General features: G+C 35.2%; 2 protein-coding genes and 1 non-coding gene across 3 annotated transcripts; all 3 read right to left on the bottom strand.

The window, feature by feature from the left end:
* Nucleotides 1–695: 695 nt before the first annotated feature.
* LOC132634583 (U6 spliceosomal RNA) lies at nt 696–798 on the bottom strand. The gene has a single exon (XR_009580283.1). It is a non-coding gene; the product is annotated as a U6 spliceosomal RNA (small nuclear RNA).
* A 3124-nt stretch (nt 799–3922) lies between these two features.
* On the bottom strand, nt 3923–7268 carry LOC132632258 (cinnamoyl-CoA reductase-like SNL6). The gene is made up of 5 exons (XM_060348116.1): nt 6907–7268; nt 5898–6076; nt 5123–5341; nt 4368–4705; nt 3923–4280 (listed from the first exon to the last, which is right to left on the bottom strand). The coding sequence occupies exons 1-5, from the start codon at nt 7058–7060 to the stop codon at nt 4172–4174; spliced, it is 999 nt and encodes a 332-aa protein (XP_060204099.1). The 5' UTR covers nt 7061–7268; the 3' UTR covers nt 3923–4171.
* A 4405-nt stretch (nt 7269–11673) lies between these two features.
* Nucleotides 11674–23468, bottom strand: LOC132632257 (protein TORMOZ EMBRYO DEFECTIVE). Its single transcript, XM_060348115.1, has 14 exons — nt 23029–23468; nt 21791–21973; nt 20333–20482; nt 19157–19374; nt 17747–18029; nt 16778–16912; nt 16475–16593; nt 15515–15671; nt 15137–15383; nt 14961–15037; nt 14018–14137; nt 13380–13510; nt 13073–13247; nt 11674–12325 (listed from the first exon to the last, which is right to left on the bottom strand). Exons 1-14 carry the CDS (start codon nt 23314–23316, stop codon nt 12005–12007), a joined length of 2604 nt encoding a protein of 867 aa, XP_060204098.1. The 5' UTR covers nt 23317–23468; the 3' UTR covers nt 11674–12004.
* Nucleotides 23469–24543: the final 1075 nt, after the last annotated feature.

Raw genomic sequence — 24543 nt, 5'->3', positions numbered from 1 at the left:
GAAAATAGTTGCCACATCTGTATCAGATCGTCCAATAAAATAGTTTTTCTGAGGATCCTTCAAATCCTAGCCAGGAAATAAGATCTCTTGGTTTTTTACAATTGGAATAGAAGAAAATATCTTTTTCAGACCTCTTATGTGTAAAAAATGAAGATTTCTTATAAAAAAGTCATAAAATTAAAAAAAAACTTGTAAAGGGTCAAAAATGGAAATTATATCGACATACTAATTTGCCCTTTGCATTCACTTCCTCTTGCCCATTTCGAAGCAATTAACCCAATTTACATAAGGAGGAGAAACTATAAACAGAAGTTATCCTTCATTAGTTAATTTCCAAATGCACAAATCTGCTTCCAAAAATTAACACTTTCTTCTCATAAAATGTTGAATAATATCAACGCAATACTCATTTACCCATTTCAGATGGCCTTTGACCTGTAAACTGACATATAATCTAAAAAGATAATTTTCTTACTATTACAAAGTCGAAAATAGCGAAACAAACAATAAGCTCAGTTGAATCTCCACAATCCACTATAGGAACTAACCTCTCATGACACTTCAATGAAATATTATCAAAGCAAGAAGCTTTAACCAAGTCACAGGACTGTGGGAGGAAAAAAGCAAAACCAAAGAAAATACAGCTCTCAAATGGAGAAAACCCGATGGAGCTGCAAAAATGGCGATTCAGCAAAAAAAATTTGGACCATTTCTCGATTTGTGCGTGTCATCCTTGCGCAGGGGCCATGCTAATCTTCTCTGTATCGTTCTAATTTTATCGGATGTCCCCGAAGGGACATACGAGGGTGTCATGTTCCGTTATATAAACGCAGCAAAGCTTCTTTCTCTAGATGATGTGGGAGAATAGCAAATTCAGTTTTCAGTTAGGGTACGGGCCTGGACTCCTTTTTGTAAGTCGTTTTTTCATCTGAACAAACCCAGCTATATATGGACTCAACTATAATGGGCTGCCTTTTTTTTTATTTGAGGCAATTTGCACGATTGGCCTTTATACGGACGGGTCTTTAATTTAGTCCCTCAAAAAAAATTGCTAGTCTTTAATTTTTGTCCTTCACTTAAAAAAGTTGTTAAAAATATTCCGAGGTTTTGGGTTCGAAACCCATCTATGCCTATTCGGGCAAAGTTACATAAAACCTATGCCGGAGACGGCAGACTTTTAGTTATGCTTTAAGACAAAGTCTTGCTTGCGAATTTTTTCTTTTGACTGAGCGGGAGTTCGAACCCAGAACCTCGGGGTATTTTCTGCCACCTTTTTAAGCTAAAGGAAAAAAATTAAAGACCAGCAATTTGAGGGACAAAAATTAAAGACCATCCCAAAAGAAGGACAATCCACGCAAAAATGTTTTATTGGAGTCCAGGGATGGGTCATTGGCACTTATGTCCCTATTTTGTGCTGGTCTTTAATTTTATAAAATTTTCACAAACAGCTACATTTTAGCTCCTTCTAACAACCTATAACTACATGTTCTACATTTGCAATTCGTAGCTGGAGGATCTATATTTAGCTAGTAGACGCATCGACTTAAATATAGGATGAATATAACGAAAATACACACGCTGAGAAAACTGAAAGTGTTATATTTATGGAAACAAAATCTATTCCAATTTAAATTAAAATCAATTTTTAATATTCCCTGATTCGCGCAAATATCCTCTCATTCCATATCTAATCTCATATCGCATTCAAACATCTAACAAATTCAAAAAAAAAAAAAATGAATTCAAAAAGTACATTCATATTTTAACCAAAAAAAAAAAAAATCAAAAACTAGTTCATCAAAAAACTTTAAAAAATAACAATATCAAACTAGTGAACAGAGCTCGTTTTAAACGACGAATATATACTTGAATCCATCTGTTTAAATATTGAATTCAAGTTGAGTTCATAATTGAGGTAACAACGTTTTCACTGCAACTTTTTTATTTTTTTTGATTTTTTTGAAATTTTGAAAAATATAGTCAAAATATATCTGAAATATAGTCAACAGAAACCAGAATAAGTAATATTGAACATAATAATCAAAATACAATTAAAATATAGTCATAGTAACAACGTTTTCACTGCAGCTTTTTTTTTTTTTTTTTTTTCTGAAATTTTTCTAAATATAGTCAAAATATATGAAAAATATATCTTAAATATAGTCAACAGAAACCAGAATAAGTAATATTGAACATAAAAATCAAAATACAATTAAAATATAGCCAAAATATATATGAAAAAACAACTATTAAAATATCAATCCAAAACATTAGGAATTGAAAATTCGGGAAGTAACAAAAAAAAAAACGAAAATATAGGTTAAATACACAGTGAAACGTAAAAATCAGTATAGAATCTTACCTTTTTTGGGAATTAGATTTGAATTATGAGTGAAATTAATGAGTAGTTAATTAGAGATAAACAAGGAAGTTAAACTATTGTAAAACTGATTTGAAATTGGAGGAAATTAAGGGATATTGGGCATAATGGCGTGTATTTAGGGGGATAGGAGAGATGGACGTTTTTTTTTGCTTAAATTTAGGGATGTGGAAAGTTATCAGATGAGTGGTAAAAAAGTGATAGCTATAGAAAGTAAATATGTTATATTTTAGCTACTAAATATAATTTTTGTAAAGTTTAGTTATGTTCCATAAATAGGTAATAATGTAAGCTATGTCAAGTAAATTTTACTTTAATTTTTGCTTCTTATAATAAATAACTTTTCTGCGGGACATAAGTTTACATTTTCGCATTATAATATCTCACAAGTTACGTGCCACATGACTATTGCCGTTAAAGAACTTATGCCCCGCTAGGCATGAGTTCGAATCCTAAACGGAAAAAATTAAAGACCAACCCATTTGAAGGGAAAAACGTGCAATTTCTTCCTATTCCTATGATACTACTACTTTTCGCTGGCTATGTTTTGAAAATAAAATAATATTATTAGTTATGGTAATTATGGTCCTAATTTAGTATATCTAGGAAATCATACCTAACAGTTATAACATAGTTATCCCGCTAATTGCACCAAATCAAATTGACAATACTACCCTTCATTATTTATCAAGATTGTGGAGGCACTTGCTCAATTCAGCAAACTTGTTACAATCTTATCAGAAACTTAAGACTGAAGAAACGATTAGAAGATTGGGGCAGTACCATATTTTGAATCACAACAAAAAGAGTAAAAAAAAAAAAAAAAAGTTATCTTTAGGTGAGTGGATATTGAAGTTAAACTCATGTTTAAATGCCATATTTAGCCTTTGAGCTAGTTAATGTAAATGCCATATGTGCATTTATTTGCTTAAAATTTGATTAAGCTCTAAAGTTATGGTAACTTGATAATTTGCTTTTGGGTATTTGTAACTAATTTCTTAATGTTTATGTAATTGAATACTTACATTAAGAAATTTTAATCTCATAAAATGAAATTATTACAAAAGTAAATTATTTAATCAAAGAAAAAATATTTTAACATTGTCTTTATCACCAACTTATCTAATTGAAATAGGTTAGTTTTTTGGCATTTTCTTTTCCATTTTTTTTCCCTAGTGAAAATGAATGAGAAACAGATTATTTGAATCAAACTAATTTCTCGGGATATTTATAAACCAAAAATTTAAGTATATGGAACTGAATTATTAACTCATAATAGATTGAACCACCAAATATGCCACATATTATCGGTCTTTAAAATTTTAGATTCGCCTTTAATATTAGGTAAGACATAATTTAATATTAGGTGAGACATAATTCTTGTCTGGTTGATTATTTGAATTGTCCTAATCCGCAAAAGATACTCAAAATCAGATTGAGTGTGATGCTTTTAGCTAAATATCAACTTAGCGATGTCACACTACAGAGGCATACAATCGAGCAATGTTTAGTAGTAAGTGAAAAGGTAATAAAAAATTGACATTTAGGACAAAGCATCCATTCTCATTGATTTCACTCTATAGTAATAATTTGCAAGTGAAAAGGTACTACTAGCTATTGTTACATATATCAAGGCTTGGCTCTATGCAAAATGCTTCTGTTGGTCATTTAACATTTCTGTTATGCTTTCTTTATATGCAACTTTCTTGTAAGTGGAATGTGTAACAAAAATTTTCAGCCAAAAAAACAAAAGAATAGTTTATAACAAATTTGAATAGTTTGTGGCATCAATCAATTGACTTGGACTTCCAATTCAGTATCAAATGATTCAAATCCCAACATCAGCTTGTTTAATTTCTTGTTACTAATCCTTTGCTCGTATACAATATCGTCCTCCAAACTGCAGTTCACACGTAAATGATAAGCCCAGAGTAGAACGAAACCGAGGGAGGCCAACAATGAACAATATAAAGATTATAGAATTTACCTTTGTGTTTCTGATGAAGCTGAAGTAGGCAAGAGCATATTGGCTAGTGTGGTAGCATCTTTACTGGAGTTTATGACTCTATTGAAGCATAAGTATCGTCCGTAAGACGAAACATCCTCAAACACACACAAATGGGCATCTACCAAGAACTTGAGGTCCACTGCAACAAACACACCATCTACATACATTTCAGCTGCTCCCTTCAAGTAAGGTTCTCTTATATTGAGGTCTGGATGAATTAATAATCCTCCATTTATAGACACCATGCTCACTTCTCTGTCCATTGCCAATGCCCATGCTGCTTTCTCCGCTTGCGTCTTTGATAGCCCGTGCCACAACTGTCATGCCGAATTCATGTTAGATTTCGGGGCTATTTGTGTAAGCTTATACTTTAGCTTATTTATGTGTTTGGTGAACATTAAAAATTACCTATAAATCAAGTATGCATGCCAAAATCAACCAAAAGTCACAAGTTGGTCAATCTCAACTTATGACTTTTCAACTTATAAGCATTTTTGCTTGACCAAGCTTTTAAACTATTTTACCCCTAACATTTTGTGCAATCTCTGAAGTACCCTTCTTAAAACGAAACTCTTACTACCCTCTCCATTCCACTTGTGCTATCCATCTTTTTTCAATTATCACCTTTAGTGTTTCTATTCAATCAGTTTCAACCCTTGATGCTAATCAACTTGGTTATTTCATAGCTTGTTTCTTGTTGTTGCCGAATTGTGGAGGATTGAGTAGGTAATTACCTTATATTTTTTGCATAAGTTGATGTCGGTCCAGTCTCTTTCATCGACGTAAGAATGAGAGTGGGAAGCCATAGAAGAGTCATGTTGTTCTCTCTTCCTTGAGCCCCATAACACAGCTGTTGCAGAGGATGTAAAAACTACCTTGTTTAAGGTGTCTGTTTGTGCACACGCTTCCATCACATTGTGAGCTGCTCTCACCTCCATTTCTCCCATTAATTCCTGCAATATAATCCAAAGACTTAGTTAATGAACAACTCTTGATACTTTACTCATTGACTTCAATTTAGAGAAGCTTCTGTGAAAATGCCACACATGAAAATCAGAAGCCGAAATCAAACGGCCAGACAACGGATGGACTATGGAGTAAAATTATGGGGAAAATAAGTCATTCCCTATGAGTTGATGGCTCTTCACAAGCACGCGATTAGAATCCTGGATCCTCCCTTTGCTTGGGAGCTTACCAGTTCATGTTTTATTTCACTATATTTCTAGATGAAGAATAATTGTATAACAGATATTGTTCCGATTACAATGATGGCAATCAAGCAAGTTGTGGACTACCAAGGATTGGTGGAGTGATAACTACTCCTTCATCCTTAACCAGAGGTCTCGACTTCGAGCCTTGTGAATGGAGTAGCCTTTGGTGGCGAGTGTTTTACCCCCAAAAATGGTACTTCCCGGCCTAGATTAGTCGGGCCACAAAGCAGGTATGAACACTGGGTGGAAAACCAAAAATAAAACATAAAAAAATCAAGCAGGTGGTTGAATTACTCACGTCATAGGTAGGATAGTCAGAGGGGGTCTCGAATGAGTAAAACAAACCACAGCAGTCTTTTAGAGCATCAACTATGCTGTGATAATCCAAGGGATCAGCATGGAAACATATCAACTTCTTGCTTTTGCTATCATCCACATTGCCACAACCATATTTTCTCTTAAAACGTTGCATTTCATCTGTACCATCAAAATTTTAGGATTATTTTTTCAACTTAAAGATTCAGCTTATAAACTTTCAACAGGTCAGATTGTCTTGGACAGGTTTAGAAAAAGAAGAAAGATCACAAATATTACCACCAATAACATCATAAAGTATGCAATCAAGAATTGACAACAATGATGGTACAAAAATTGACAAGGAAAATAGTTTGCCTAATAGTTTGCTCTCCACCCTCAACTACCATTGACAGCTTTTTTCTTTGTTTACCTTTCTCTCTCCAATCACACAGCTCATCCCATCCAAGAAAATAAAATAAGGGTCTCAACTTAAATTGAAAACGCCTACACCTATTTTGTGTGGTGTCCTATTCTACTTCAATATAATTTATAACCTTTTCAAAAATTTTAAATATACAGGGTCGTACTGTGGTAGACCTTAAGCTACGAAATAAAGGCCTACTAATTAAGACCAAGTATGAGCAAAAACCACAGTTGTTTCTACTGATTCAATAGTCATAGGCTATGTAGTGAATTCTCCAAAAGCTATGCATTTTAGGAGGATCCAACACGGGGCATCAACATTTTTGGAGGTCCGGACAACATAGGTCCTGGGTTTATTTTAAGTGAACCTCATTGCTCAATTTCCCAATGTACAGCGTGAGGTTAAATTTATCTATAAAACTAGATAATTCTTCATAACGAGTCAGATACAATAACATTAAAAAATAGAGTAATGACCTGCTATAGCCGATTAAATCACACAGGCAGTATAAACATTCTTTAAACTGTTAGTGCATACAACTTCAAAGCTGCTATATCTTATTAGTATTAAGACAAGAAAAACGAACCATGGTTTTGAAAAGCGGCGTGTACAGTGTAACCTCTGAGCAAGAGACGATGGACAAGTGCGGATCCAACGTGGCCAGCAGCATCCATTACACAAACTCTCTTTGAACAAAACACTGAATCCTGCTCATCATATAAGTCCTGTGCAATAGTCATGACTAACAGAGAGAATCAACTGAGAATGAGAATTTGAGCTACCACTTTGCTCCTTTAAAATGCTAACTAATGAAGAGGACTAGTTCAGCTGGGCAAAAACAAGAAGCACAAGTTATGCAAGTAGGATAAGAAAAAGTGATGCTATTTAAAGAAGAAAAGGAGAAGAACATTAAAAGAGTGTGTGGTTAAGTAGATGGTTGGCAAACAAATACAAGTAGTTAGCTACAGCCTATACCAAACCACTTAGAGAAATAAAAGGTTCTTTAATAAATACTGTAAGGCCAAGATTGAGGAGAGCCAAAAGTGTTTATTTTAGAAAATTCAGGTATTTGGCTAAGTTTTTGGAGGAAAATAAGTGTTTTTTAATAGTAGCACAAGCTAAGAAATAATACTAGCTTTTTTCTAGAAGCACTTTTGAAATCTTAGTCAATCACAAATTACTGTTTATAATATTGGCAGAAGCGTTTTTCAAATTGATTAGTCACACACAAATTGTTACTATTTAAATTTTTTTTTTTTTTTTTGATAAACGCTATTCAAAATAAACATTTTTTGAAAGTTCGGCCAGAGCGGTTATAAATCTGTATTAAATTCTTTCACTTTTTGTGGGTTCTTCAAGAACCTAGCTAACTGTCAATGAGCAGAAGACAGAAAGACACACTGAGAAATGGGAAATAAGCTGGGGTCCTTTTTTTATCATGTGGATCAGAATTCCTCAATGCTAAATTCAGAATTCAGAATTTTGAAGTCTTTGCTGTTCATACGCAAAACTTTAAATGCGGTTGGCATTTTAGTCAAAACGAACATTACAACTTGTGGATTTCTCAAAAAATTAATTGAGTGTTGTTGTCCGGCCTCTTTAATTTTGTGGCACTATTGAATGATCTCAAGGACTATGCGAGCTGGCATAAACTTGGGATAAAAATATAAATTTAGTCAAAAAGCCTGTTTTAAATATGTCAAAGTTGTAAATAGTTATTAAAATTTGAACTAGGATATGGTTGTGGATTAATGCTGGCCACCCTTGGCAACTACACAGAGACTTATTCTTGTTCATCACTCGTGTAAATTGTGTTTTCTGAGATTCTCAACACTGGTCCCAAACTTTATTGTGGTGAATAGAAACGTCATTTATATGAGAGTTTTTTCTAGTCTCCCAACATAAAATTATGACATATGAGGTGTTTGGCACGGAGGAAAATATTTTGTGGAAAACATTGTAGAATTTTTCAATATTTGATTAGTACATTTTATCAGGGAAAAAGGAAAAATGACTTCCCTAGAGTAAGAAAAACAAATTTCATAAGCAACATTCCAAGATCATTGTCTCATCTCCACCATCCAAACGCCCATAACCCTGATCCCCGCCACCTTCATCCTCATCCCATAATATTTACCTAGATTATATAAATGTTCTTGGCACAATAAACTATTTCTTACAAACATTCGAGAAGAAATTGGAGGACTACCGATTGATTGATCTTGGAAGTAAAGAATGATTGTTCGCCGAGCTTTTATTCGCCCCTGGCAAACCAATTGTTGGGCCGAGAATGCCTGGCTTATCATTTTATCCGGTAAACTACTAGGGGCTCATGTAGCCCCTACTGGAATAATTGTTTTCTGGCAAAAAAATTGTACGGACTGCCTTCATATGTACTGGTCTTTAATTTCTGTCCCTACTTCTCATTTAACAAAATTTGTGGGTCAAAGTATCCTTATTCACTGGTCTATGAAACCAAATATTCGGGTTCGAACTCCGCAGAGGCAAGAAAATAATAATTTCGCAAGGCATAATTTCGTAGCGTCTATTCGGGCAAAAGTTATGTCTTAAGGCCTAACTTCTGTGGAATCCTACAGAACTATGTCGGACAACGGGTAAAGTTATGCTTCAAGACATAACTTCTATATAGAAACTATGCCTCAAGGCATAACTTTTATATAGAAACTATGCCTCAAGGCATAGTTCTGTAGGATAACTTAATTTTTTTTTATTATTATTTTTTTGCACGGATTGCTCTTCATTTGGCGTGGTTTTTAATTTTTCCCCTTCAAATTGGTGGTCTTTAAGTTTTGCCCTTCGCCTAATACCCGACGTTGTAGGTTCGAACCCCAGCTCACTAAAAATAAAATAAAATTTCAAGGCAGAATTTGGGCCGTAAGCAATTTGCAGGAATGTCCTTCGCTGGGGGTGGTCTTTAATTTTTACCCCTCAAAATGGTGGTCTTTAAATTTTATCCTTGAGGCAGAATTTGCATGGGCACAGGCAGAATTTCAGCCCATGCAAATTCTGTCTTGCATGGCTAGATTTACAAAATTCTGCCTTGCAATTTTTATTTTTTTTTACTGAGGTGGGGTTCCAACCCACAACCACGGGATATTAGGCGAAGGGCAAAACTTAAAGACCACCAATTTGAAGGGCAAAAATTAAAGACCACCCCAAATGAAGGACAATCCGCGCAAAAAAAAAAGACTTAATTTCTAGAGAACTATACCTTAAGACATAACTTTACCCCAAATAGACATAGTTTGATATGAAATCTTGCCTTACGAATTTTTCTTTTTTTACTATACTAGATTTCTGCCCGAGTAAGCATAATTTGCTATGAAATTCTGCATTGTGATTTTTTGTTTTTACACTATGCTGGTATTCGAACCCAGAATCTCAGTGGTATTTTCGGACACTTAAAGTGCCGAAGAGCAAAAATTAAAGACCAGCAATTTGAGGGGCAAAAATGAAAGACCACCCCCAAAATAAGGCATTTGTGCGAATGACTCGTTTTCTGGGCCGGAGCAATGTACCTATTTAAAGTGATCAATTTCGTACTAGATAAGCCTATCAGTTTCTTTAACTTACCAAACATCAAAAAATAAGTAAGAAAGTCTCTCATTTTTTCATTCCTTTCCTTTCCTTGCCTACCAAACACACCCGTAAAGAAATGGTATTTTTGCTCCTAAAATAATACTCATAACATACATGTATTTGATCTTTCCACCTTTTTTTTAATAGTCCATATTCAGGTAGAGAATGTGCACGACTCTCCAAAGTATAATAAAGCTGAGAACATGCCTCACGCAAAGAGACTTTACGGCTTTTCACAGTCGGGAAAGCCAAAGAAAAGGGAACGGAGAAAAAAGATAAAAGGGTGTTTGGATTGACTTAAAAGGTTTTTGCTTTTTTATGGTATTTGAGAAAGATAAAAATTATTTTTAAACATTTATTTTTAGGCAAAAAATTTTAGAAAAATAAGCTAAAAACAAATTATTTTTATTCCCAACTTATGACTTTTAGCGTTTAGCTTATAAACTATTTTTAACAGGTCAATTTGAATACCCTCAAAGATTAGGTCTCACTACCCTCAAAGATTAGGTCTCACTATATTTTAACTACGGAAAAGGGTCAAAATTACCCCTGAACTTTGAAAAATAGTTTATCCATACCCTTCGTTATACTTTAGGGCCAATTATACCCTTACAGTTATACTATGGGGTCAATTATACCCTTCTGTCTAACTGTTGTCACGTGGCATCATCTCAGCCCTTCAAAATTATTTTACCCTCAAATAATTTTTTACTCACTAAAATAACTCAATCCGACCCGATTTTTTTTTTTCAGCAAAAATAATACGGATAATTTTTCCAGAAAAAAATATAAAAATTATCCGTATTATTTTTGCTGAAAAAAAAAAATTCGGATCGGATTGAGTTATTTTAGTGAGTAAAAAATTATTTGAGGGTAAAATAATTTTGAAGGGTTAGGATGATGCCACGTGGCAACAGTTAGACAGAAGGGTATAATTGACCCCATAGTATAACTGTAAGGGTATAATTGGCCCTAAAGTATAACGAAGGGTATGGATAAACTATTTTTCAAAGTTCAGGGGTAATTTTGGCCCTTTTCCGTTTTAACTATTAGCCACTAACAGTGTAATAAATTTTTTACTCTGTAATCAAAATCCCAATAATAAATCTTAGTTGATATTAAAGAAACTAACCTGCTATAACAAATTAGTGTCCACTAATAAGGTAAAATCAATTACATCGTCAGCTAAATGCCTTTAGTCGTTTTATAGATCTGGGATTTGCGCTAAGAGGAAAATATATCCAGTTTAGGATCTTTCTGTAACCTTTTAACTCCGCAATTTTTCGTAAAGAGCAACTGCAGATAATATAAGCATATGATGAGATCCACATTTAGCGCTCAACCATCGAAATCAACAATTCAAACCTTTGGAGGTCCCTTCAAACTACAGATAAAATCTCTTTTTTTTTCAGCGTTCACGTTGATAATTAGAGCAGAAACTTAAGAAGATTCTATTTGACACAACGTAAAGGAACTACATGAGACATTAAAATTATCACATGCAGTAAGAAAATTCAGATCCTACCTTTTTAGCAAATGGATGTTTGACTTTTAACTATTGAGATCCACATTCAGGACATAATTTCAGTCAGTGTGCATGGAAGAATCTACCAGCAATCACAATTATGCAGATATTGTGCCCATCAGAATGGAATAAAACTGATGGGCCTAATGAGGCTCATTTAGAGTAACAAATTCAATGTTAATAGAACAGAGTACACTCTTAAGATAATATTTTTTTGAGAAGGTACTCTTAAGATAATATTAAAAATTGGAAACTTGATTAAAATTGAAATATCAATAAAAATTACACCTTGTAATACAGAAAAGCTGAGGGATTGGGGGGTTGTGTGTGTGTGTGTGTGTGGGGGGGGGGGGGGGGGGGGGCGCACTTTTCCCCCTCCAAAATTTCCTTTGCAACCCAAAATCTTTACAGTAGTTAAAGTTTACTGATGTATTCCACGGCTATTAAACAAAATTTTTTGGTGCAATTCCAATGAAGATCAGCAACACCAAGCTCACTCAATTGATAGGAACTGCAACATCTTACGCCACTCAAGCTACAACCGAATCAAACGTGTAAGTTACACCCCCTTCACCTTCTTACTAGAGATGTCTTTCGATTTGTTTTTCCGCTTTTTTGAAGCTCTCTTTTCTTTCAGTTCTTTATGGTGCTGCTCTTGCTCCGTTGAAGCAATATCACTTAACTGCTCGCTATCTGCAGCGTTAGATAGTTTGGGATCCTTGTCCTCCAATTTTCCCTCATTACCTTCTGGCTCAATAACCAACATTCTAGTTAAAGTATAGTCCAACATGAATGTGCTTCTTTCTAACCTATCTAGTCTATTAAAATGCCTCTGAGTATAAGGAATAAGACCTTCAAGAAGTTCCACAATGCCCCTTATCTATATAAAATGAATGAAGAGGAAAAGGGTAAGATCTCTAAGGAAAGAATTAGGTAAGTAATACTAGTTTCAAATAGAGCAAAATGGCTACAAGCAGTGCCTAGAGCACAGCACAGCTTGGCATTTTAGAGTAGCACCAACAGACTGATGCTAGACATTCTAAGGTCTAATGTATGTCAAATGAAGCAGCAAATCAACTAAATGGACTTTCTTGCTACAAGGAAAATACTCAAATCACTGAAAAGACCAATATACCAAGCTAATACTCCCTCCATTTCAATTTGTTTGTATTACTTTCCTTTTTGATCTGTTTCAAAGAGAAAGCCTCTTTCCTAATTTGACAATTCTTTAATTCCAACATCCCACATGGCAAGTTTAATACCACAAGATTAAAGGGCATTCTGGTACATTATACATATCCTTAGTTTAAGACAAGATCAAAAGTCTTCTTTACTTTTTTAAACTTCGTGCCCAGTCAAACTAAGACTCTTAATATGAAACGGAATGAGTATATGAAATCACTTTTTCTTGATAGAGAGTATAGCATGTGAGATATGATAACAATTTGAAGGCCTCTGGAAGCAACAGAGAAATATTTAAGGTCTCACTGGCCAGTTAGTGAACTTTGCTTGTATGTCAAATCTTCTGGACTATGTATCAATGAACCTACTAAGCATTTTAATACTTTTTATTTCTAAGATTATGACCAAATTTTCTACGCAGTATTTAGGGAAAACATAATGGTACCTCAACAAACTCGGTAGATGGGAGAATACGGAATGCCCAGGAAAGAACAAAATGTGCAACATGACAATTCTTTGGCTTCGTGTTCCATTCCCGGACATATTCCAAAAGCAAGCGAAACTCTTCCTTAGCAAGAGCCTTTAGTGCTTTTCCTATCTGATCCCCTTCATCTCTCTTCCTGGGAAAGAGCTTAGATGTTAGATAAAAGTCATGGCACAACAGCATTTGCACCATCAACAACCACAAGAGGAACAAAAAAGTAGAGCCATCACTAAGAAAAAAGGGGGAAAACTGGAGAAGTCAAGACTACCTGAAGAGTCCACGAAATAACTCTAGAAGTTTATGCGGTTTGCGAAGCTCAAATGCAATCTGAATTGCTCTAGTGTAGTCAGCATCTATTAAAGCATTTTCTAGCTCTTGACCCTTTAGAACACCTTCCTCCTGCATAAGCAACATATTGATATCATCAGATGAAGTTCTGTAGTAATTCAGACATAACCACATCTGAAAAAGACCGTATAACAAAATATAAATAAAAAACCAGCTCATAGCACCCAGTCAACTGATGCAATTTTTATTAACATGCCTGTAAAACCATTGGTATCCTGAATTGTTCATAGAGGGAGTTCCCAAATGCTCTCAAAATATTTAAAGACAGAAAAAAGTGACAAGGTCATACTGTTAATCTGATAAATTAACTGCAAGTACTCCTTGAGGCAATTAGAAAGCTAGAGCAAAATCAGCATTCTTCAAGCATCGCGACATTTGGGAGACAGTCCAATGTGATCAAGCTATTAGGACCTTACCGGGACATATAGACGCCCATTACCAAAGAATTCATTTCTTCCACAGAAAATATGCCTTGGTGGAATTAATTTTCATCAAGTAACACCCAACAGTGTTGTTCGATGAATATCATTTCAAGAGAAAGGTGATATGATCACTCACTTCTTTACGAAAAGCTTCCTCTTTATCTAAAGCTGTTGAGTCATGCCATAAATTGATCACTGCATCACCGCCACCTGTTGCAAGCATTTCTGTTTTCTTACCAACAGCCAGGGCCCAAATCTGGAGAGCAAGTTAAATGAGAAAACAAGATATTAACAATCCCCTCTGTGTGGCAAATATCTGAGAAGCAACCAACAAGAATTTACAAAATGAACTAGCATCGTCAACTATACTGTGTGTAAACCACTGAATTAGCAGACTTAGCCCACCTATTGTAAAGATGGTCCTCACTAGAAGTAAAGGGAAAATTATTCAGTCAAATAGACAACAATCATCCAACAGAGAGATTTTACAATCACAGTCAAAGACCTAATAACATATGGTACCAGAATGCAGCAGTTAATGTAGTAACGTGCATAGTGCACATAAAAATGAGAGAATATGCCAAGTCCGTAAACAGCTTGAGAAATGACAATTCGCTTTCTTAAGGTTTCCTCAGAGCCTCGTGCATCGTGCACATAAAAATGCTAGAAAATGCCAAGTCCATAAACAGCTCTACTTGAGAAATGACAATTAGCTTTCTTAAGGTTTCCTCAGAGCTTCTCATCCCATTCTTCCGCGTCTTTCAAATTTCAGTACCATTCTAGAACTGCGAGTAATTTTAGCTGGAGAGTCACCTCGTCAATCAACAGGCTAGGACATAAACCATTGCTCCTCCGTTGTCAAGAAAATGTCAAATCCAAATGACAGTTGAAGAAAATCATTGGTCACGCACTCAAATATTGTAATACAAATATCAACAATAGCATAGCTCAGAAACCGAATTAAATGTGCAGGTCTAAGCTCATTAATTCAGAACAATTGGATCTTCTAGGGTGGAGATAATGTAATGCTCTTTTACAAGAGAATGGATATAAATTACATAACATAAAAATTTGAGCACCTTATCCTCATGCTGGTCATATGTTGCAACACACTCATTGGTATTAACTGTCCACAACTTCACCAGACCATCACCACCTGGAGAGACGGTCATATCATTTAGCAAAAAAAGACGAAGAGAAACAGACAGATCAACACTAAAATAAAGCTACAACGGCTTCCGGAATGTCAAGTTACCACAAGAAACAAACTGGGCGCCACGGGTAAGAAATGACGCTCTTAACACGCTTGATGTATGCCCTTCAAATGTTTTCAAACATGATCCATCAGATATTGCCCAAATCTTTATCGTCTTATCTCCAGAAGCTGTCATCACACATTGATCAACTGGGGAAAACTCCACAGACCATATCCCCCTTTTATGTCCTTTCAATGTAACCACTGATACTAGGTCGGGAAGTCTCCAGATGCAAGCAGTGCGATCCTAGTAAGATGACAAGAAGGGAAGAAAGATTTAGAAAATATACAACAAGCATAAGATGCAAATATGTCTCCTGCAGCAGTTCTTCTATCATTCTATGCCAAGCTTTAATCATATATCTCAATGTGACAAACCTGGGAACCACTGCAAACAAAACTGCCATCTGGTGCTATCGCCAAAGAGTTAATATCCTTGTCATGTGCAGCTACAACTGCTTTTGCTTTCAAAGTTAGAACTTCTTCATTGTTGTCAGAGACACCGTCAAAATACCATACCTTTAGAGTACGGTCACTGGAAAGAATGTAGAAAGAAGAAAGATATAATTTCTAGAAGATATGATTAAGGAAATACTTCAAGGATTTTGCTTCAACAATCAATATCTTGTAACAGATTTTGAGGCCTCAAAAGATGACGTATACGGTTAAAAGCTAAAAATATATGGTTTACAGGTACAGGACAAAAGAATTTTCATTTGCACTCAACCAGTAAAAAAGAATATCAACTCAAGTCAATAAAGCCGTAAGCAAACTTGATTCAGCGTTGTATCCTCATCGTAGTACATACTTGTATATCAAGAAAGCAGAAGCATCACAATGGCATAACTAGATAAAAATAGTTGAGCATTATAATTCAGAAAGAGAATTATCGCAAAAGCGTCTAGGAGTTAAATCGGCTCATTCAAGAGCCAAATGACACATAGATCTGATCAATCCACTTCACAACATGGAGGCTGGCACCACCAAAAACATGTTTTAGGAGACTAGACAGTCACATTCACCTGTATTCTTTTGTGCTTTGTGCTTTATTCTTTGTATAACATGATAGTTTTAATTCTTATAAAAAATTCTACTAGAGGACAGTCATGGCAAAGACTTTATTGTCAACTAATTCTAAAAGCCCGAGATTTTACAATTGTGCCTGTATGAGTTCCTGCTTGTTAGCTAAAATTCAACATTGAAGCTAAAACTAGATTTCTAGGACACATAATTTTGATTCCTTAAAAGGTCGTTAAAATGTTGTTCTCAATACAAATTTATATATACATATGCAGAAGACAGATATGCACACTACAGTGATCAGGGATAATCATTTACCTACTACCACTCACAAAGAAATTCCGCTGTTTCTTTGAAAAAACAACAGCACCAACAGCTCCCATGTGACCTATGCCAACTCCAACACAAGCTTTCCTTTGGCAATCCCATAACCTAACCTATTGAAACACTAGAATCAGAATAACAGAAGAAATTGATACTAATCTTGCGTAGCAAAGTACAGATATTGGTAACCAGGCAGATAAAGATTAAAAGCATACATCAAATACTGCATAAGTCTCTAAGTTCCAAAAAAATGCTGCATTTGTGTGTAAAGAGCAGAAAGAGACAGGACAGACTTACAGAGTTGTCCTTACTTCCTGTTACAATTAGTGTTCTTCCAGAACTTGATACACAAGTATCAAGGCACAAAATAACATCAGTATGCCCAGCCAATACATAAGAGCACGACATTGTTGTAAGATCATAAACTCGCACCTGTATATATGCAATGTTTTAGAACCTCAAAAAGTATAAGACTGCTTTATCAAAAGTAAATTCCAGCTATTACTTTGATACAGGCACCAGTATTACAGCATAAAAGTTAATATATTAATCTTTGTGTCACATAAAAATAAACAGAAGAGTACTAGACTTGCATGCTTCCTATTCAGATAGGAGACTTTTAAAATAAACGAAAAGACAAAGAAGAACAGTTTGGACTATTCGATTTAGGACACTGTATGTAACATGAAAGAATCTACTCAATTCTTATTCAGATATTCTTCAAAAATGTGTATAATAGTAAGAACTAGTTATAAAGTTGAACATTTTGACTGTCTTTTCTCACTTGTTCATTTTGATAAATGATAAATGTTCACAGGTTCAGCAAATATGCTGGAAATGGAGTCCAAGGAAGCTTTGAATAAAAATCAATTTTGTTACCAAAAATGGCAGGCAAAACAGTAACATTTGATTTTGGAACATTTTTATCTCTTAAAGTAGCCACAACCTCAATATGGCTCAACAAAGGTTAGAGGCCCCTTAACCAACCATAACTGCTGCAAAACAATTGACAAATAAATCTCATGAACATAATGCCGGTAAATCCTCAATGATATCACCATAACATGGTTTGATAGCCAAATTCAAATATCAATTTCTCCTCTATAAACCCCACGTCGTAAAATGTTAATTTTGAAAAACAATATTCAAGGATGTCAAATGCTGAAGAGCTACTTCAAGACGGGCCACACAAACCTTACCATTATCTGACGCATTCTATAGATTTTATTCAATAATTTACACCTAGGAAAGCATTGCAGAACTTACCTGCTCTACGCTTGTCGAAACAGCAAGGAACTGTTCCTCGTCACCCAAAAATTTCATATCTGCAATCTCTTCATTGTATCCAACAAACCTCTTCCTAAGAACTAGATTCAGACTACCTTCAGATCCCTCCGGATAATAAAGAAAAAACTGCTGGTCAGCTGTAACACAAAGTAACTCCTGACTTGCAGGCAAAATCAAAGCAGAAGTAAAGCCTCTCTTTGAATCTTCATCGTCAGAGCTTACGGTAATATTGGAGGATTTCTGTTCAAAAAGGCACAGTGCTCTGTTGCACAAGCAAATTAAATGATTTAGTAAGCCAACAGCATTTTAGAGGAATTGAAGCAAAAATTTTGAACAGAACCACTAATAAAATTATCTATCTAGTGATACTTACAAGTTTTGTTCAAACCTCACCATGCGCCTGATAGTTCGGTCAATTCTCGATTAAACAAGCTATCTACATATCCACTCTGCTTAATTTTCGTCCTTTAATTTAGTTACTTTTCACTTAATTATCACCCTTCCATCCTTGACCTTCTCACTGTTGGATCAATCATATACTTTTTCCTAGAGCTAATTATACATTTACCACATTCTTGTATTTTCAGCTTCAATATGTTCTGCAAAAAGAACCCTCACATATTATGGAACAGTGGATTGATATCAACCCAAAGGGTACCTAAACCGGTGCTCAGCCTAGGTGAATAATGTGTTTAAAGCATATCGGGGTTTGCTTTTCATTACTAGCCTCGTTCATGAGTATTTGTGAGTGATTTCTGTATCCAATGGTGGTTAAGGCATATGCCCTCAGAAGTGGAAAAGGGATTTGGGAGGAGGGGGAGGGACAGTAAATTTCTTATAAATGCATCTAGCCAAACTAATTGATCACCTAAACAACTCTTCTATTTCTACAAATTCCAAGTTCTTTTACAGAAGCTCGTTCTAAACCCTCTATCTCAAAGCACTTTCTATCTCCCTCAATTTGAATAATTAAATTAAAGAGCCCAAAAAGTTTAATATCAAGATATCCACAACCATGCATCTTGTTTGCACCTAATATTTATTTTAGATTGTCATGGTCTCATACAGAAATGCAGGAATCACATGGATGAAATGTCTACTATAAGGAGGTTTAAGTATATACTGAATTTTTACAAACGATAACATAATCATTGAAAGCTTATTTCTAATTCATCATTTTCAAGAGAGCATATAACGTGAGTGGCAAGTGACAAGTTGTAGTTACTTTCGGCAAGTAAAATCAACAAAAAAAGGAGAACACTTAAAAACAATAGATTAGAGAAAGTGCTATCTGAGAAGGCAACTAAAGAGCTCAATTCCTGCATCTTGCAAGTTTCGACTAGATTGAATGTTAGAGCTTTTTAGAACTTTAAAGTGATTGCCAAATACCTATCAGCACTCCATATACGTACTAATCCTCGCTCGCCAACAGTAATGAAATTAATTGATGGTACATCACTTCTCTTCTTTGTCTGTGGATTAGTCGATGAAGCCAGGGATGCAGCAAAAGGAGATTCTGGACCAATTATGCACACAGCTTCAAGTGACTCAAACATTGGTATGGTGGTCATGCAGCCATAATCATGTAAATTCCACAAATTTACAACCTGTCATTAGTCTTGGTATCAGAAAGTGCGTTAACTGGCACTCAAGATGTCTGAAGAAGAATTGGAAGAAAAAAAAGCACATCCAAGCTGATGACTTTAAACAAAAGCATTTCATTAGTAGTATGCATGTTAGAAGTCTCCACTAGCATGTATATGGGCCATCTAACAACTCGATAACAAGATATTCTTTAATATTTTCTTGTTTTGGCAAATAGATAAAATTTGCGTGCCAGCGTGATAAAGCGAAAGAAGTTACCTGGCCATCAACAAGGATAAGATAAAACATGGTTAAATTACAGCCATGCCAGAATAGGGGGCATTGACAACACAATTCTCTCTGGATCATATTTTATAAAGAATACCTTCACAAGTAACTCCCCTCCCAAACCAAAAAGGAAAAATTAGTTTAATTCATTGTTAGAAGTATCTTCGTGCCTTCTGTTCTGAAAGGTGACATTCCCTTTGTTGATAACTTAATATCAATAAACCCAAGATTTTCTTTTATTGGAAAAAATTCTGTTTGGACAGTTACATCTATACCGCCTTATACATTGCGTGATGCAAGCTACTACTCTGCTTAGATTCTTGGATTCAACTTTAATGGCCACAAGATGGGTAAAATGACCTGGTGGCCATCGGGGTTGGCCTGGTGGCAATTGGCTTGAGCCTTGGGGTGCTCCCTTTCAAGGTCTCAAGTTCGAAACCCACTAGGTGCAAACAATTTCTGAGGGCCATCGGACTGGGTAAAACCCTGAATTACCCGTGGTGCACTTGCGGGAAACTCCTTGCCGAGGGCCTGTGCACCCCCGGGATTAGTCGGGGCTCAAAGAGCCTCGGACACCCGGTGCTTAATCAAAAAAAAAGATGGGTAAAATGACCTCAGTAACAATTAGTTTTTCTCAACCTACCCCGCTAAAATATGAAGTGGGAGAACCAGATAAGTAAAAGGAGAACATGCCTTGTCTCTCCCTGCGCTAAGCAAAGTCCACCCGTCTTGAGATATTGCCATGGAAGTAATAGCTGATTGATGTTTCTCTAGAGTTGACAGACATTTCTTCCTCGTCAGATCCCAGACCCTTACAGAACCATCATCACCACCAGAGAAAAGCTATAGAAAAATACAAACTAAATGAGCCAATTAGTTCAACGAGAAGAGAAGATAACACAGAGAAACCAGAGACTAGAATATAACTAGAAGAAGCTTATTTTAGCACAATGACTCGGTTAATAACTACATAAAAAAGGCTAACTTTGTTCTTATAAGGTAAAGGATTCATTAATGATGGGCATAAATGCCCATTTACAAGCAGTATACCAAAGAGTAGAGACCCTCACAAGAAAATATGATCTCTACGAAAGACCGCTCGGTTAACAACTACATAAAAAAGGCTAGCTATAGAAAAGAAGGTCAACAGTAAGCAATAATTTGTTAGAAACAAAAATTTTACTAGCTAAAAAAAATGAGAGGGTTTTTCACAACCATTTTATTTTATTTTTCTCCTTGAATTCTAAGGCCTAACCAAAAGTGCAGTTACCTTCACTTCTCCATGCTATATCAAGAGTCACCATACTGCATGATGATTGCCTATTCAGTATTGAAAGCTTAAATATCATAAAAACCTCTACCAAACAAAATCCTCCTGAGATGGACTAGTTAAAGGATCACCATTTCCAGCTGAAACAGTAACATGAGACACCCATAGAGCAACATGACAAAACTGGCTTTACATACAACAGCAACAACTACTACAACACCTCAATCTCAGTTGAAGTCGACTATATGAATCATGTATATCCATTCTTATTTTGAGGATTTATCACCATTTGACTAGTTTCTCACTGGTTGTTGACCCTCCACAGTTTGCAACCCTCATTCTTCATCCATTCACATAGGATGATGAAACGCGATGGACATTCAAATCAAATCTAAAAAATTTAAAAGAAAATGACACAAAATAAGATCTAGGAGGATGAATCAGCTTTCTTGTGCAATTTATAATTTTAAAAAATGAATGTTGCAGTGACGGATAATATTATTTGGAATCGATCCTTCATTGTGGATCTTCCATTTTCCTTGACGTACCCATGTCTAGCAGCTGTAACATCGGTGTTATACTATAAATTACACAAAGATTAGCGAAAAAATGCCTGCATCCATATGGGATAGTTATACACGCCCCTATTGGATATGGAGCAGTAGCCAAATGCATGTAGCACAGGAAATACTTCCTGTCCTCAAATATATTATAAGAAAAACACGAAAAATTCATTGAAAACAAATTGGACTATAGGAAGCCCAATGAACCAGGAAATAGACAACTGCGCCATTCGAAGTTAGCTGAAAAAACAAGGCATTCATTGACATCTCTAATATGACGAAGAAGCAAGCTAGTAAATAAAACACTCGAAATCTCACCAGCAGCCGATTCGGGTCAGGATGAAATATAATGCTGGTGACAACCCCTTTGTGACCTTTGAAATAATGAGTGCAGAAGCCTCCATCTACGTCCCACACGAGAACTTTCCTGTCAGCCCCAGCCGTTGCCAGCAATCCACCTGATGCATCGCAAGCCATGCCCATCACCGGTCCTTCATGCCCCTGTAAAAAGCATATATTTGAACATTCAAATTCAAAAGAACACCAAATACTCTGCTATCTATCCCACCTATAAAGCAACAAAAACAAAAATTATCATCTCTCAATCCTGACGTCGCTATACGATTCCTCTATAAAAATTGGGATCCTTCCACAAATAGCCAACCGAATATACTGTTTACTTTTCCTAGCAGATATACATAGATTATACATTGATTTTACATGGTTATCCACATTTTATACCCCCTCCATCCCAAAATAAGTGTCACCTAGGCAAAAATCACGTCCAATAAGAAATCAATAAATAAAATGTGAAGTTTACTAAACCATCCCTATTTATTACTTCTTTAATGCTATGGGCATAGTTTGAAACACTTGCCAAGTTTTGTCTGGAATTACTAAGGTGACACTTATTCTGGGACAATTTTATTTGCTAAGGTGACATTCATTTTGGGACGGAGGTTTGTTTAGACGGTTGGGTGAACGGCTATTTATCCCACCTATAAAGCTGCAACAATAACAACAACAACAACAACAACAACAACAAATACAGTTACCAATTTAAAAAAAAAAAAAAAAAAAAAAACTATCATCCCTCAATCCTAAAACTTCGCTATATGATGCCTCTATAAAAATTTGGATCTTTACACAAATAGCAGACCGAATTTACTGTTTTCTTTCTCCTAGCAGGTATACATAGATTATTCATTGATTTTACACGGTTATCCACGTATTATACATATATTATATATCTGCCGGCTATTTTTAGTGTAAACGGTTGGATGAACAGCTATTTAGGTCAATTCTTCATAAAAATGGGATCCTTACACAAATAGCCAACCAAATTTACTGTTTACTTTTCCTAGCAGGTATGCATTGATTTTACACTGCTATCCACATATTACACATATATTATATATCTGCCTGCTATTTTTAGTTTAAACTGTTGGATGAACGGCTATTTAGGTAAACACTTCATAAAAATTAGGTCCATTTCATTCCACTACTGAATAACTTGTATTTTAAACACGTAAAGCTAAAAACTTCAAGATTATTACCTTCCAGGAGCGTAGGCATTTCAATGTGGAAAGGTCCCAAACCCTAATTTGTCGGCTATGACTAGCAGAAAAGAGGAAATTATTATTAGGGCTAAGAGTAAGAGCTGTCACTGCTTCGGAATCACCCTCTATCGTTGATTTTATTGAAGCATTTGATAAATCAACGATTTTGATAGTGTCACCACACGCACACACGAGAAATGATTCATCTGAAGCGACAGCGTATGGGCCGCCAGTGTAAAATTGCTGGAGAGACTGCACACATTTGTAACTCTTCTTCAATTCCATTTGTAGAGTCTTTAGTCTTGTTTGGGAAATGGAATTCAGGGTAACGCTATATGAAAAGTTATCAGAGGATGTGTAGTAAGAAAGAAAGAATTTTGCGCCAAGTCACTGAAGGAGGGTATGAAGCTGGGACAGGGTTTAGGGTTTAACAGGGTTTTCTTCTGTCTGTTTTTTTTTTTTTTTTAATTAGGGCCCGTTTGGCCATGAAAAAATTTCACTTTTTCCCGGAAAATGTTTTTACTTTATTTAGAAATCAAACTTTGGCTATGAAGTTATATTTGGAATTTAAAAAACACTAAAAAACTTATTTTTACTTTTTTCACTTTCAATTCATTCAAACAATCAACTATTCTTTGCAAAAACTATAACCAAACACAACTTCATCTTCAATTGCAACCCCAAATAAAGTGAAAAATATTGATTTTCGTGACCAAACGCCTACTTAGCCTTCAATAAAAAATAACCAAAATAGATATTCACTGTTCTTCTTCCTCTATTTTCCTTTTTTGCAAACTTTATCAAATCAGAAAAGGGTCGATTTGCCCTTGTATTTCCATCGGTAAGTTATATTTGTGTTTTGTTATACGTGTTCAACATATTTGTCATTGTCATTCAACTTTCAGGACATGCGTGGCTTGTACTCTAAAAAGAGTTATATTTATCCCTACTTCGTTAAATTTTCATATCCCATCTTAATTTTCTTAAATGGAGCCTAAGTAGCTTTTTTTTTTCAATTAAATCTATTCCTCCATGTAAACTCTTTTAACCCGCTTGTCTGTCCGATCCGACCTACTAAAGAAGAAAATGACGAAAAGAAAAGAAAATGATTGTGTATTAACTTTTTAGTGGACTAGTGGGTTAGGTCAGATGGGCAGACGAGTTAAAAGAGTTTAAATGAGTGAATACATTTAATTGAAAAGAAGCCACGTAGGCATCACATAAGAAAATTTAGGTGAGACATCGAAATTTAATGGAGTAAAGGTAAATATAATTTTTTTAAGAGTATAAAGATGGATAAAATGTGACTTATTTGTGAGAGTATAAGGGCAAATCTGACCCTTTTTTGTTATCAAATTGAAATGTCCCATGAAAATTTTAAGTAGGCGTTTGGCCAAAGATTTCAAATATTTTCCACCTTATTTGGAACTAGTGAATATGTCTGCGCTTCGCGCGAAAAATATGAATAAATTATAAAAAAAAAAACTTTTTATTTTATTTTTTATTTTTTTA

Source organism: Lycium barbarum, chromosome 3 (genome assembly GCF_019175385.1).
Source record: "Lycium barbarum isolate Lr01 chromosome 3, ASM1917538v2, whole genome shotgun sequence".
Taxonomy (NCBI): domain Eukaryota; kingdom Viridiplantae; phylum Streptophyta; class Magnoliopsida; order Solanales; family Solanaceae; genus Lycium; species Lycium barbarum.
Note: the sequence above shows the minus strand (reverse complement) of the source record. Positions and strands in the feature narration are given on the sequence as shown.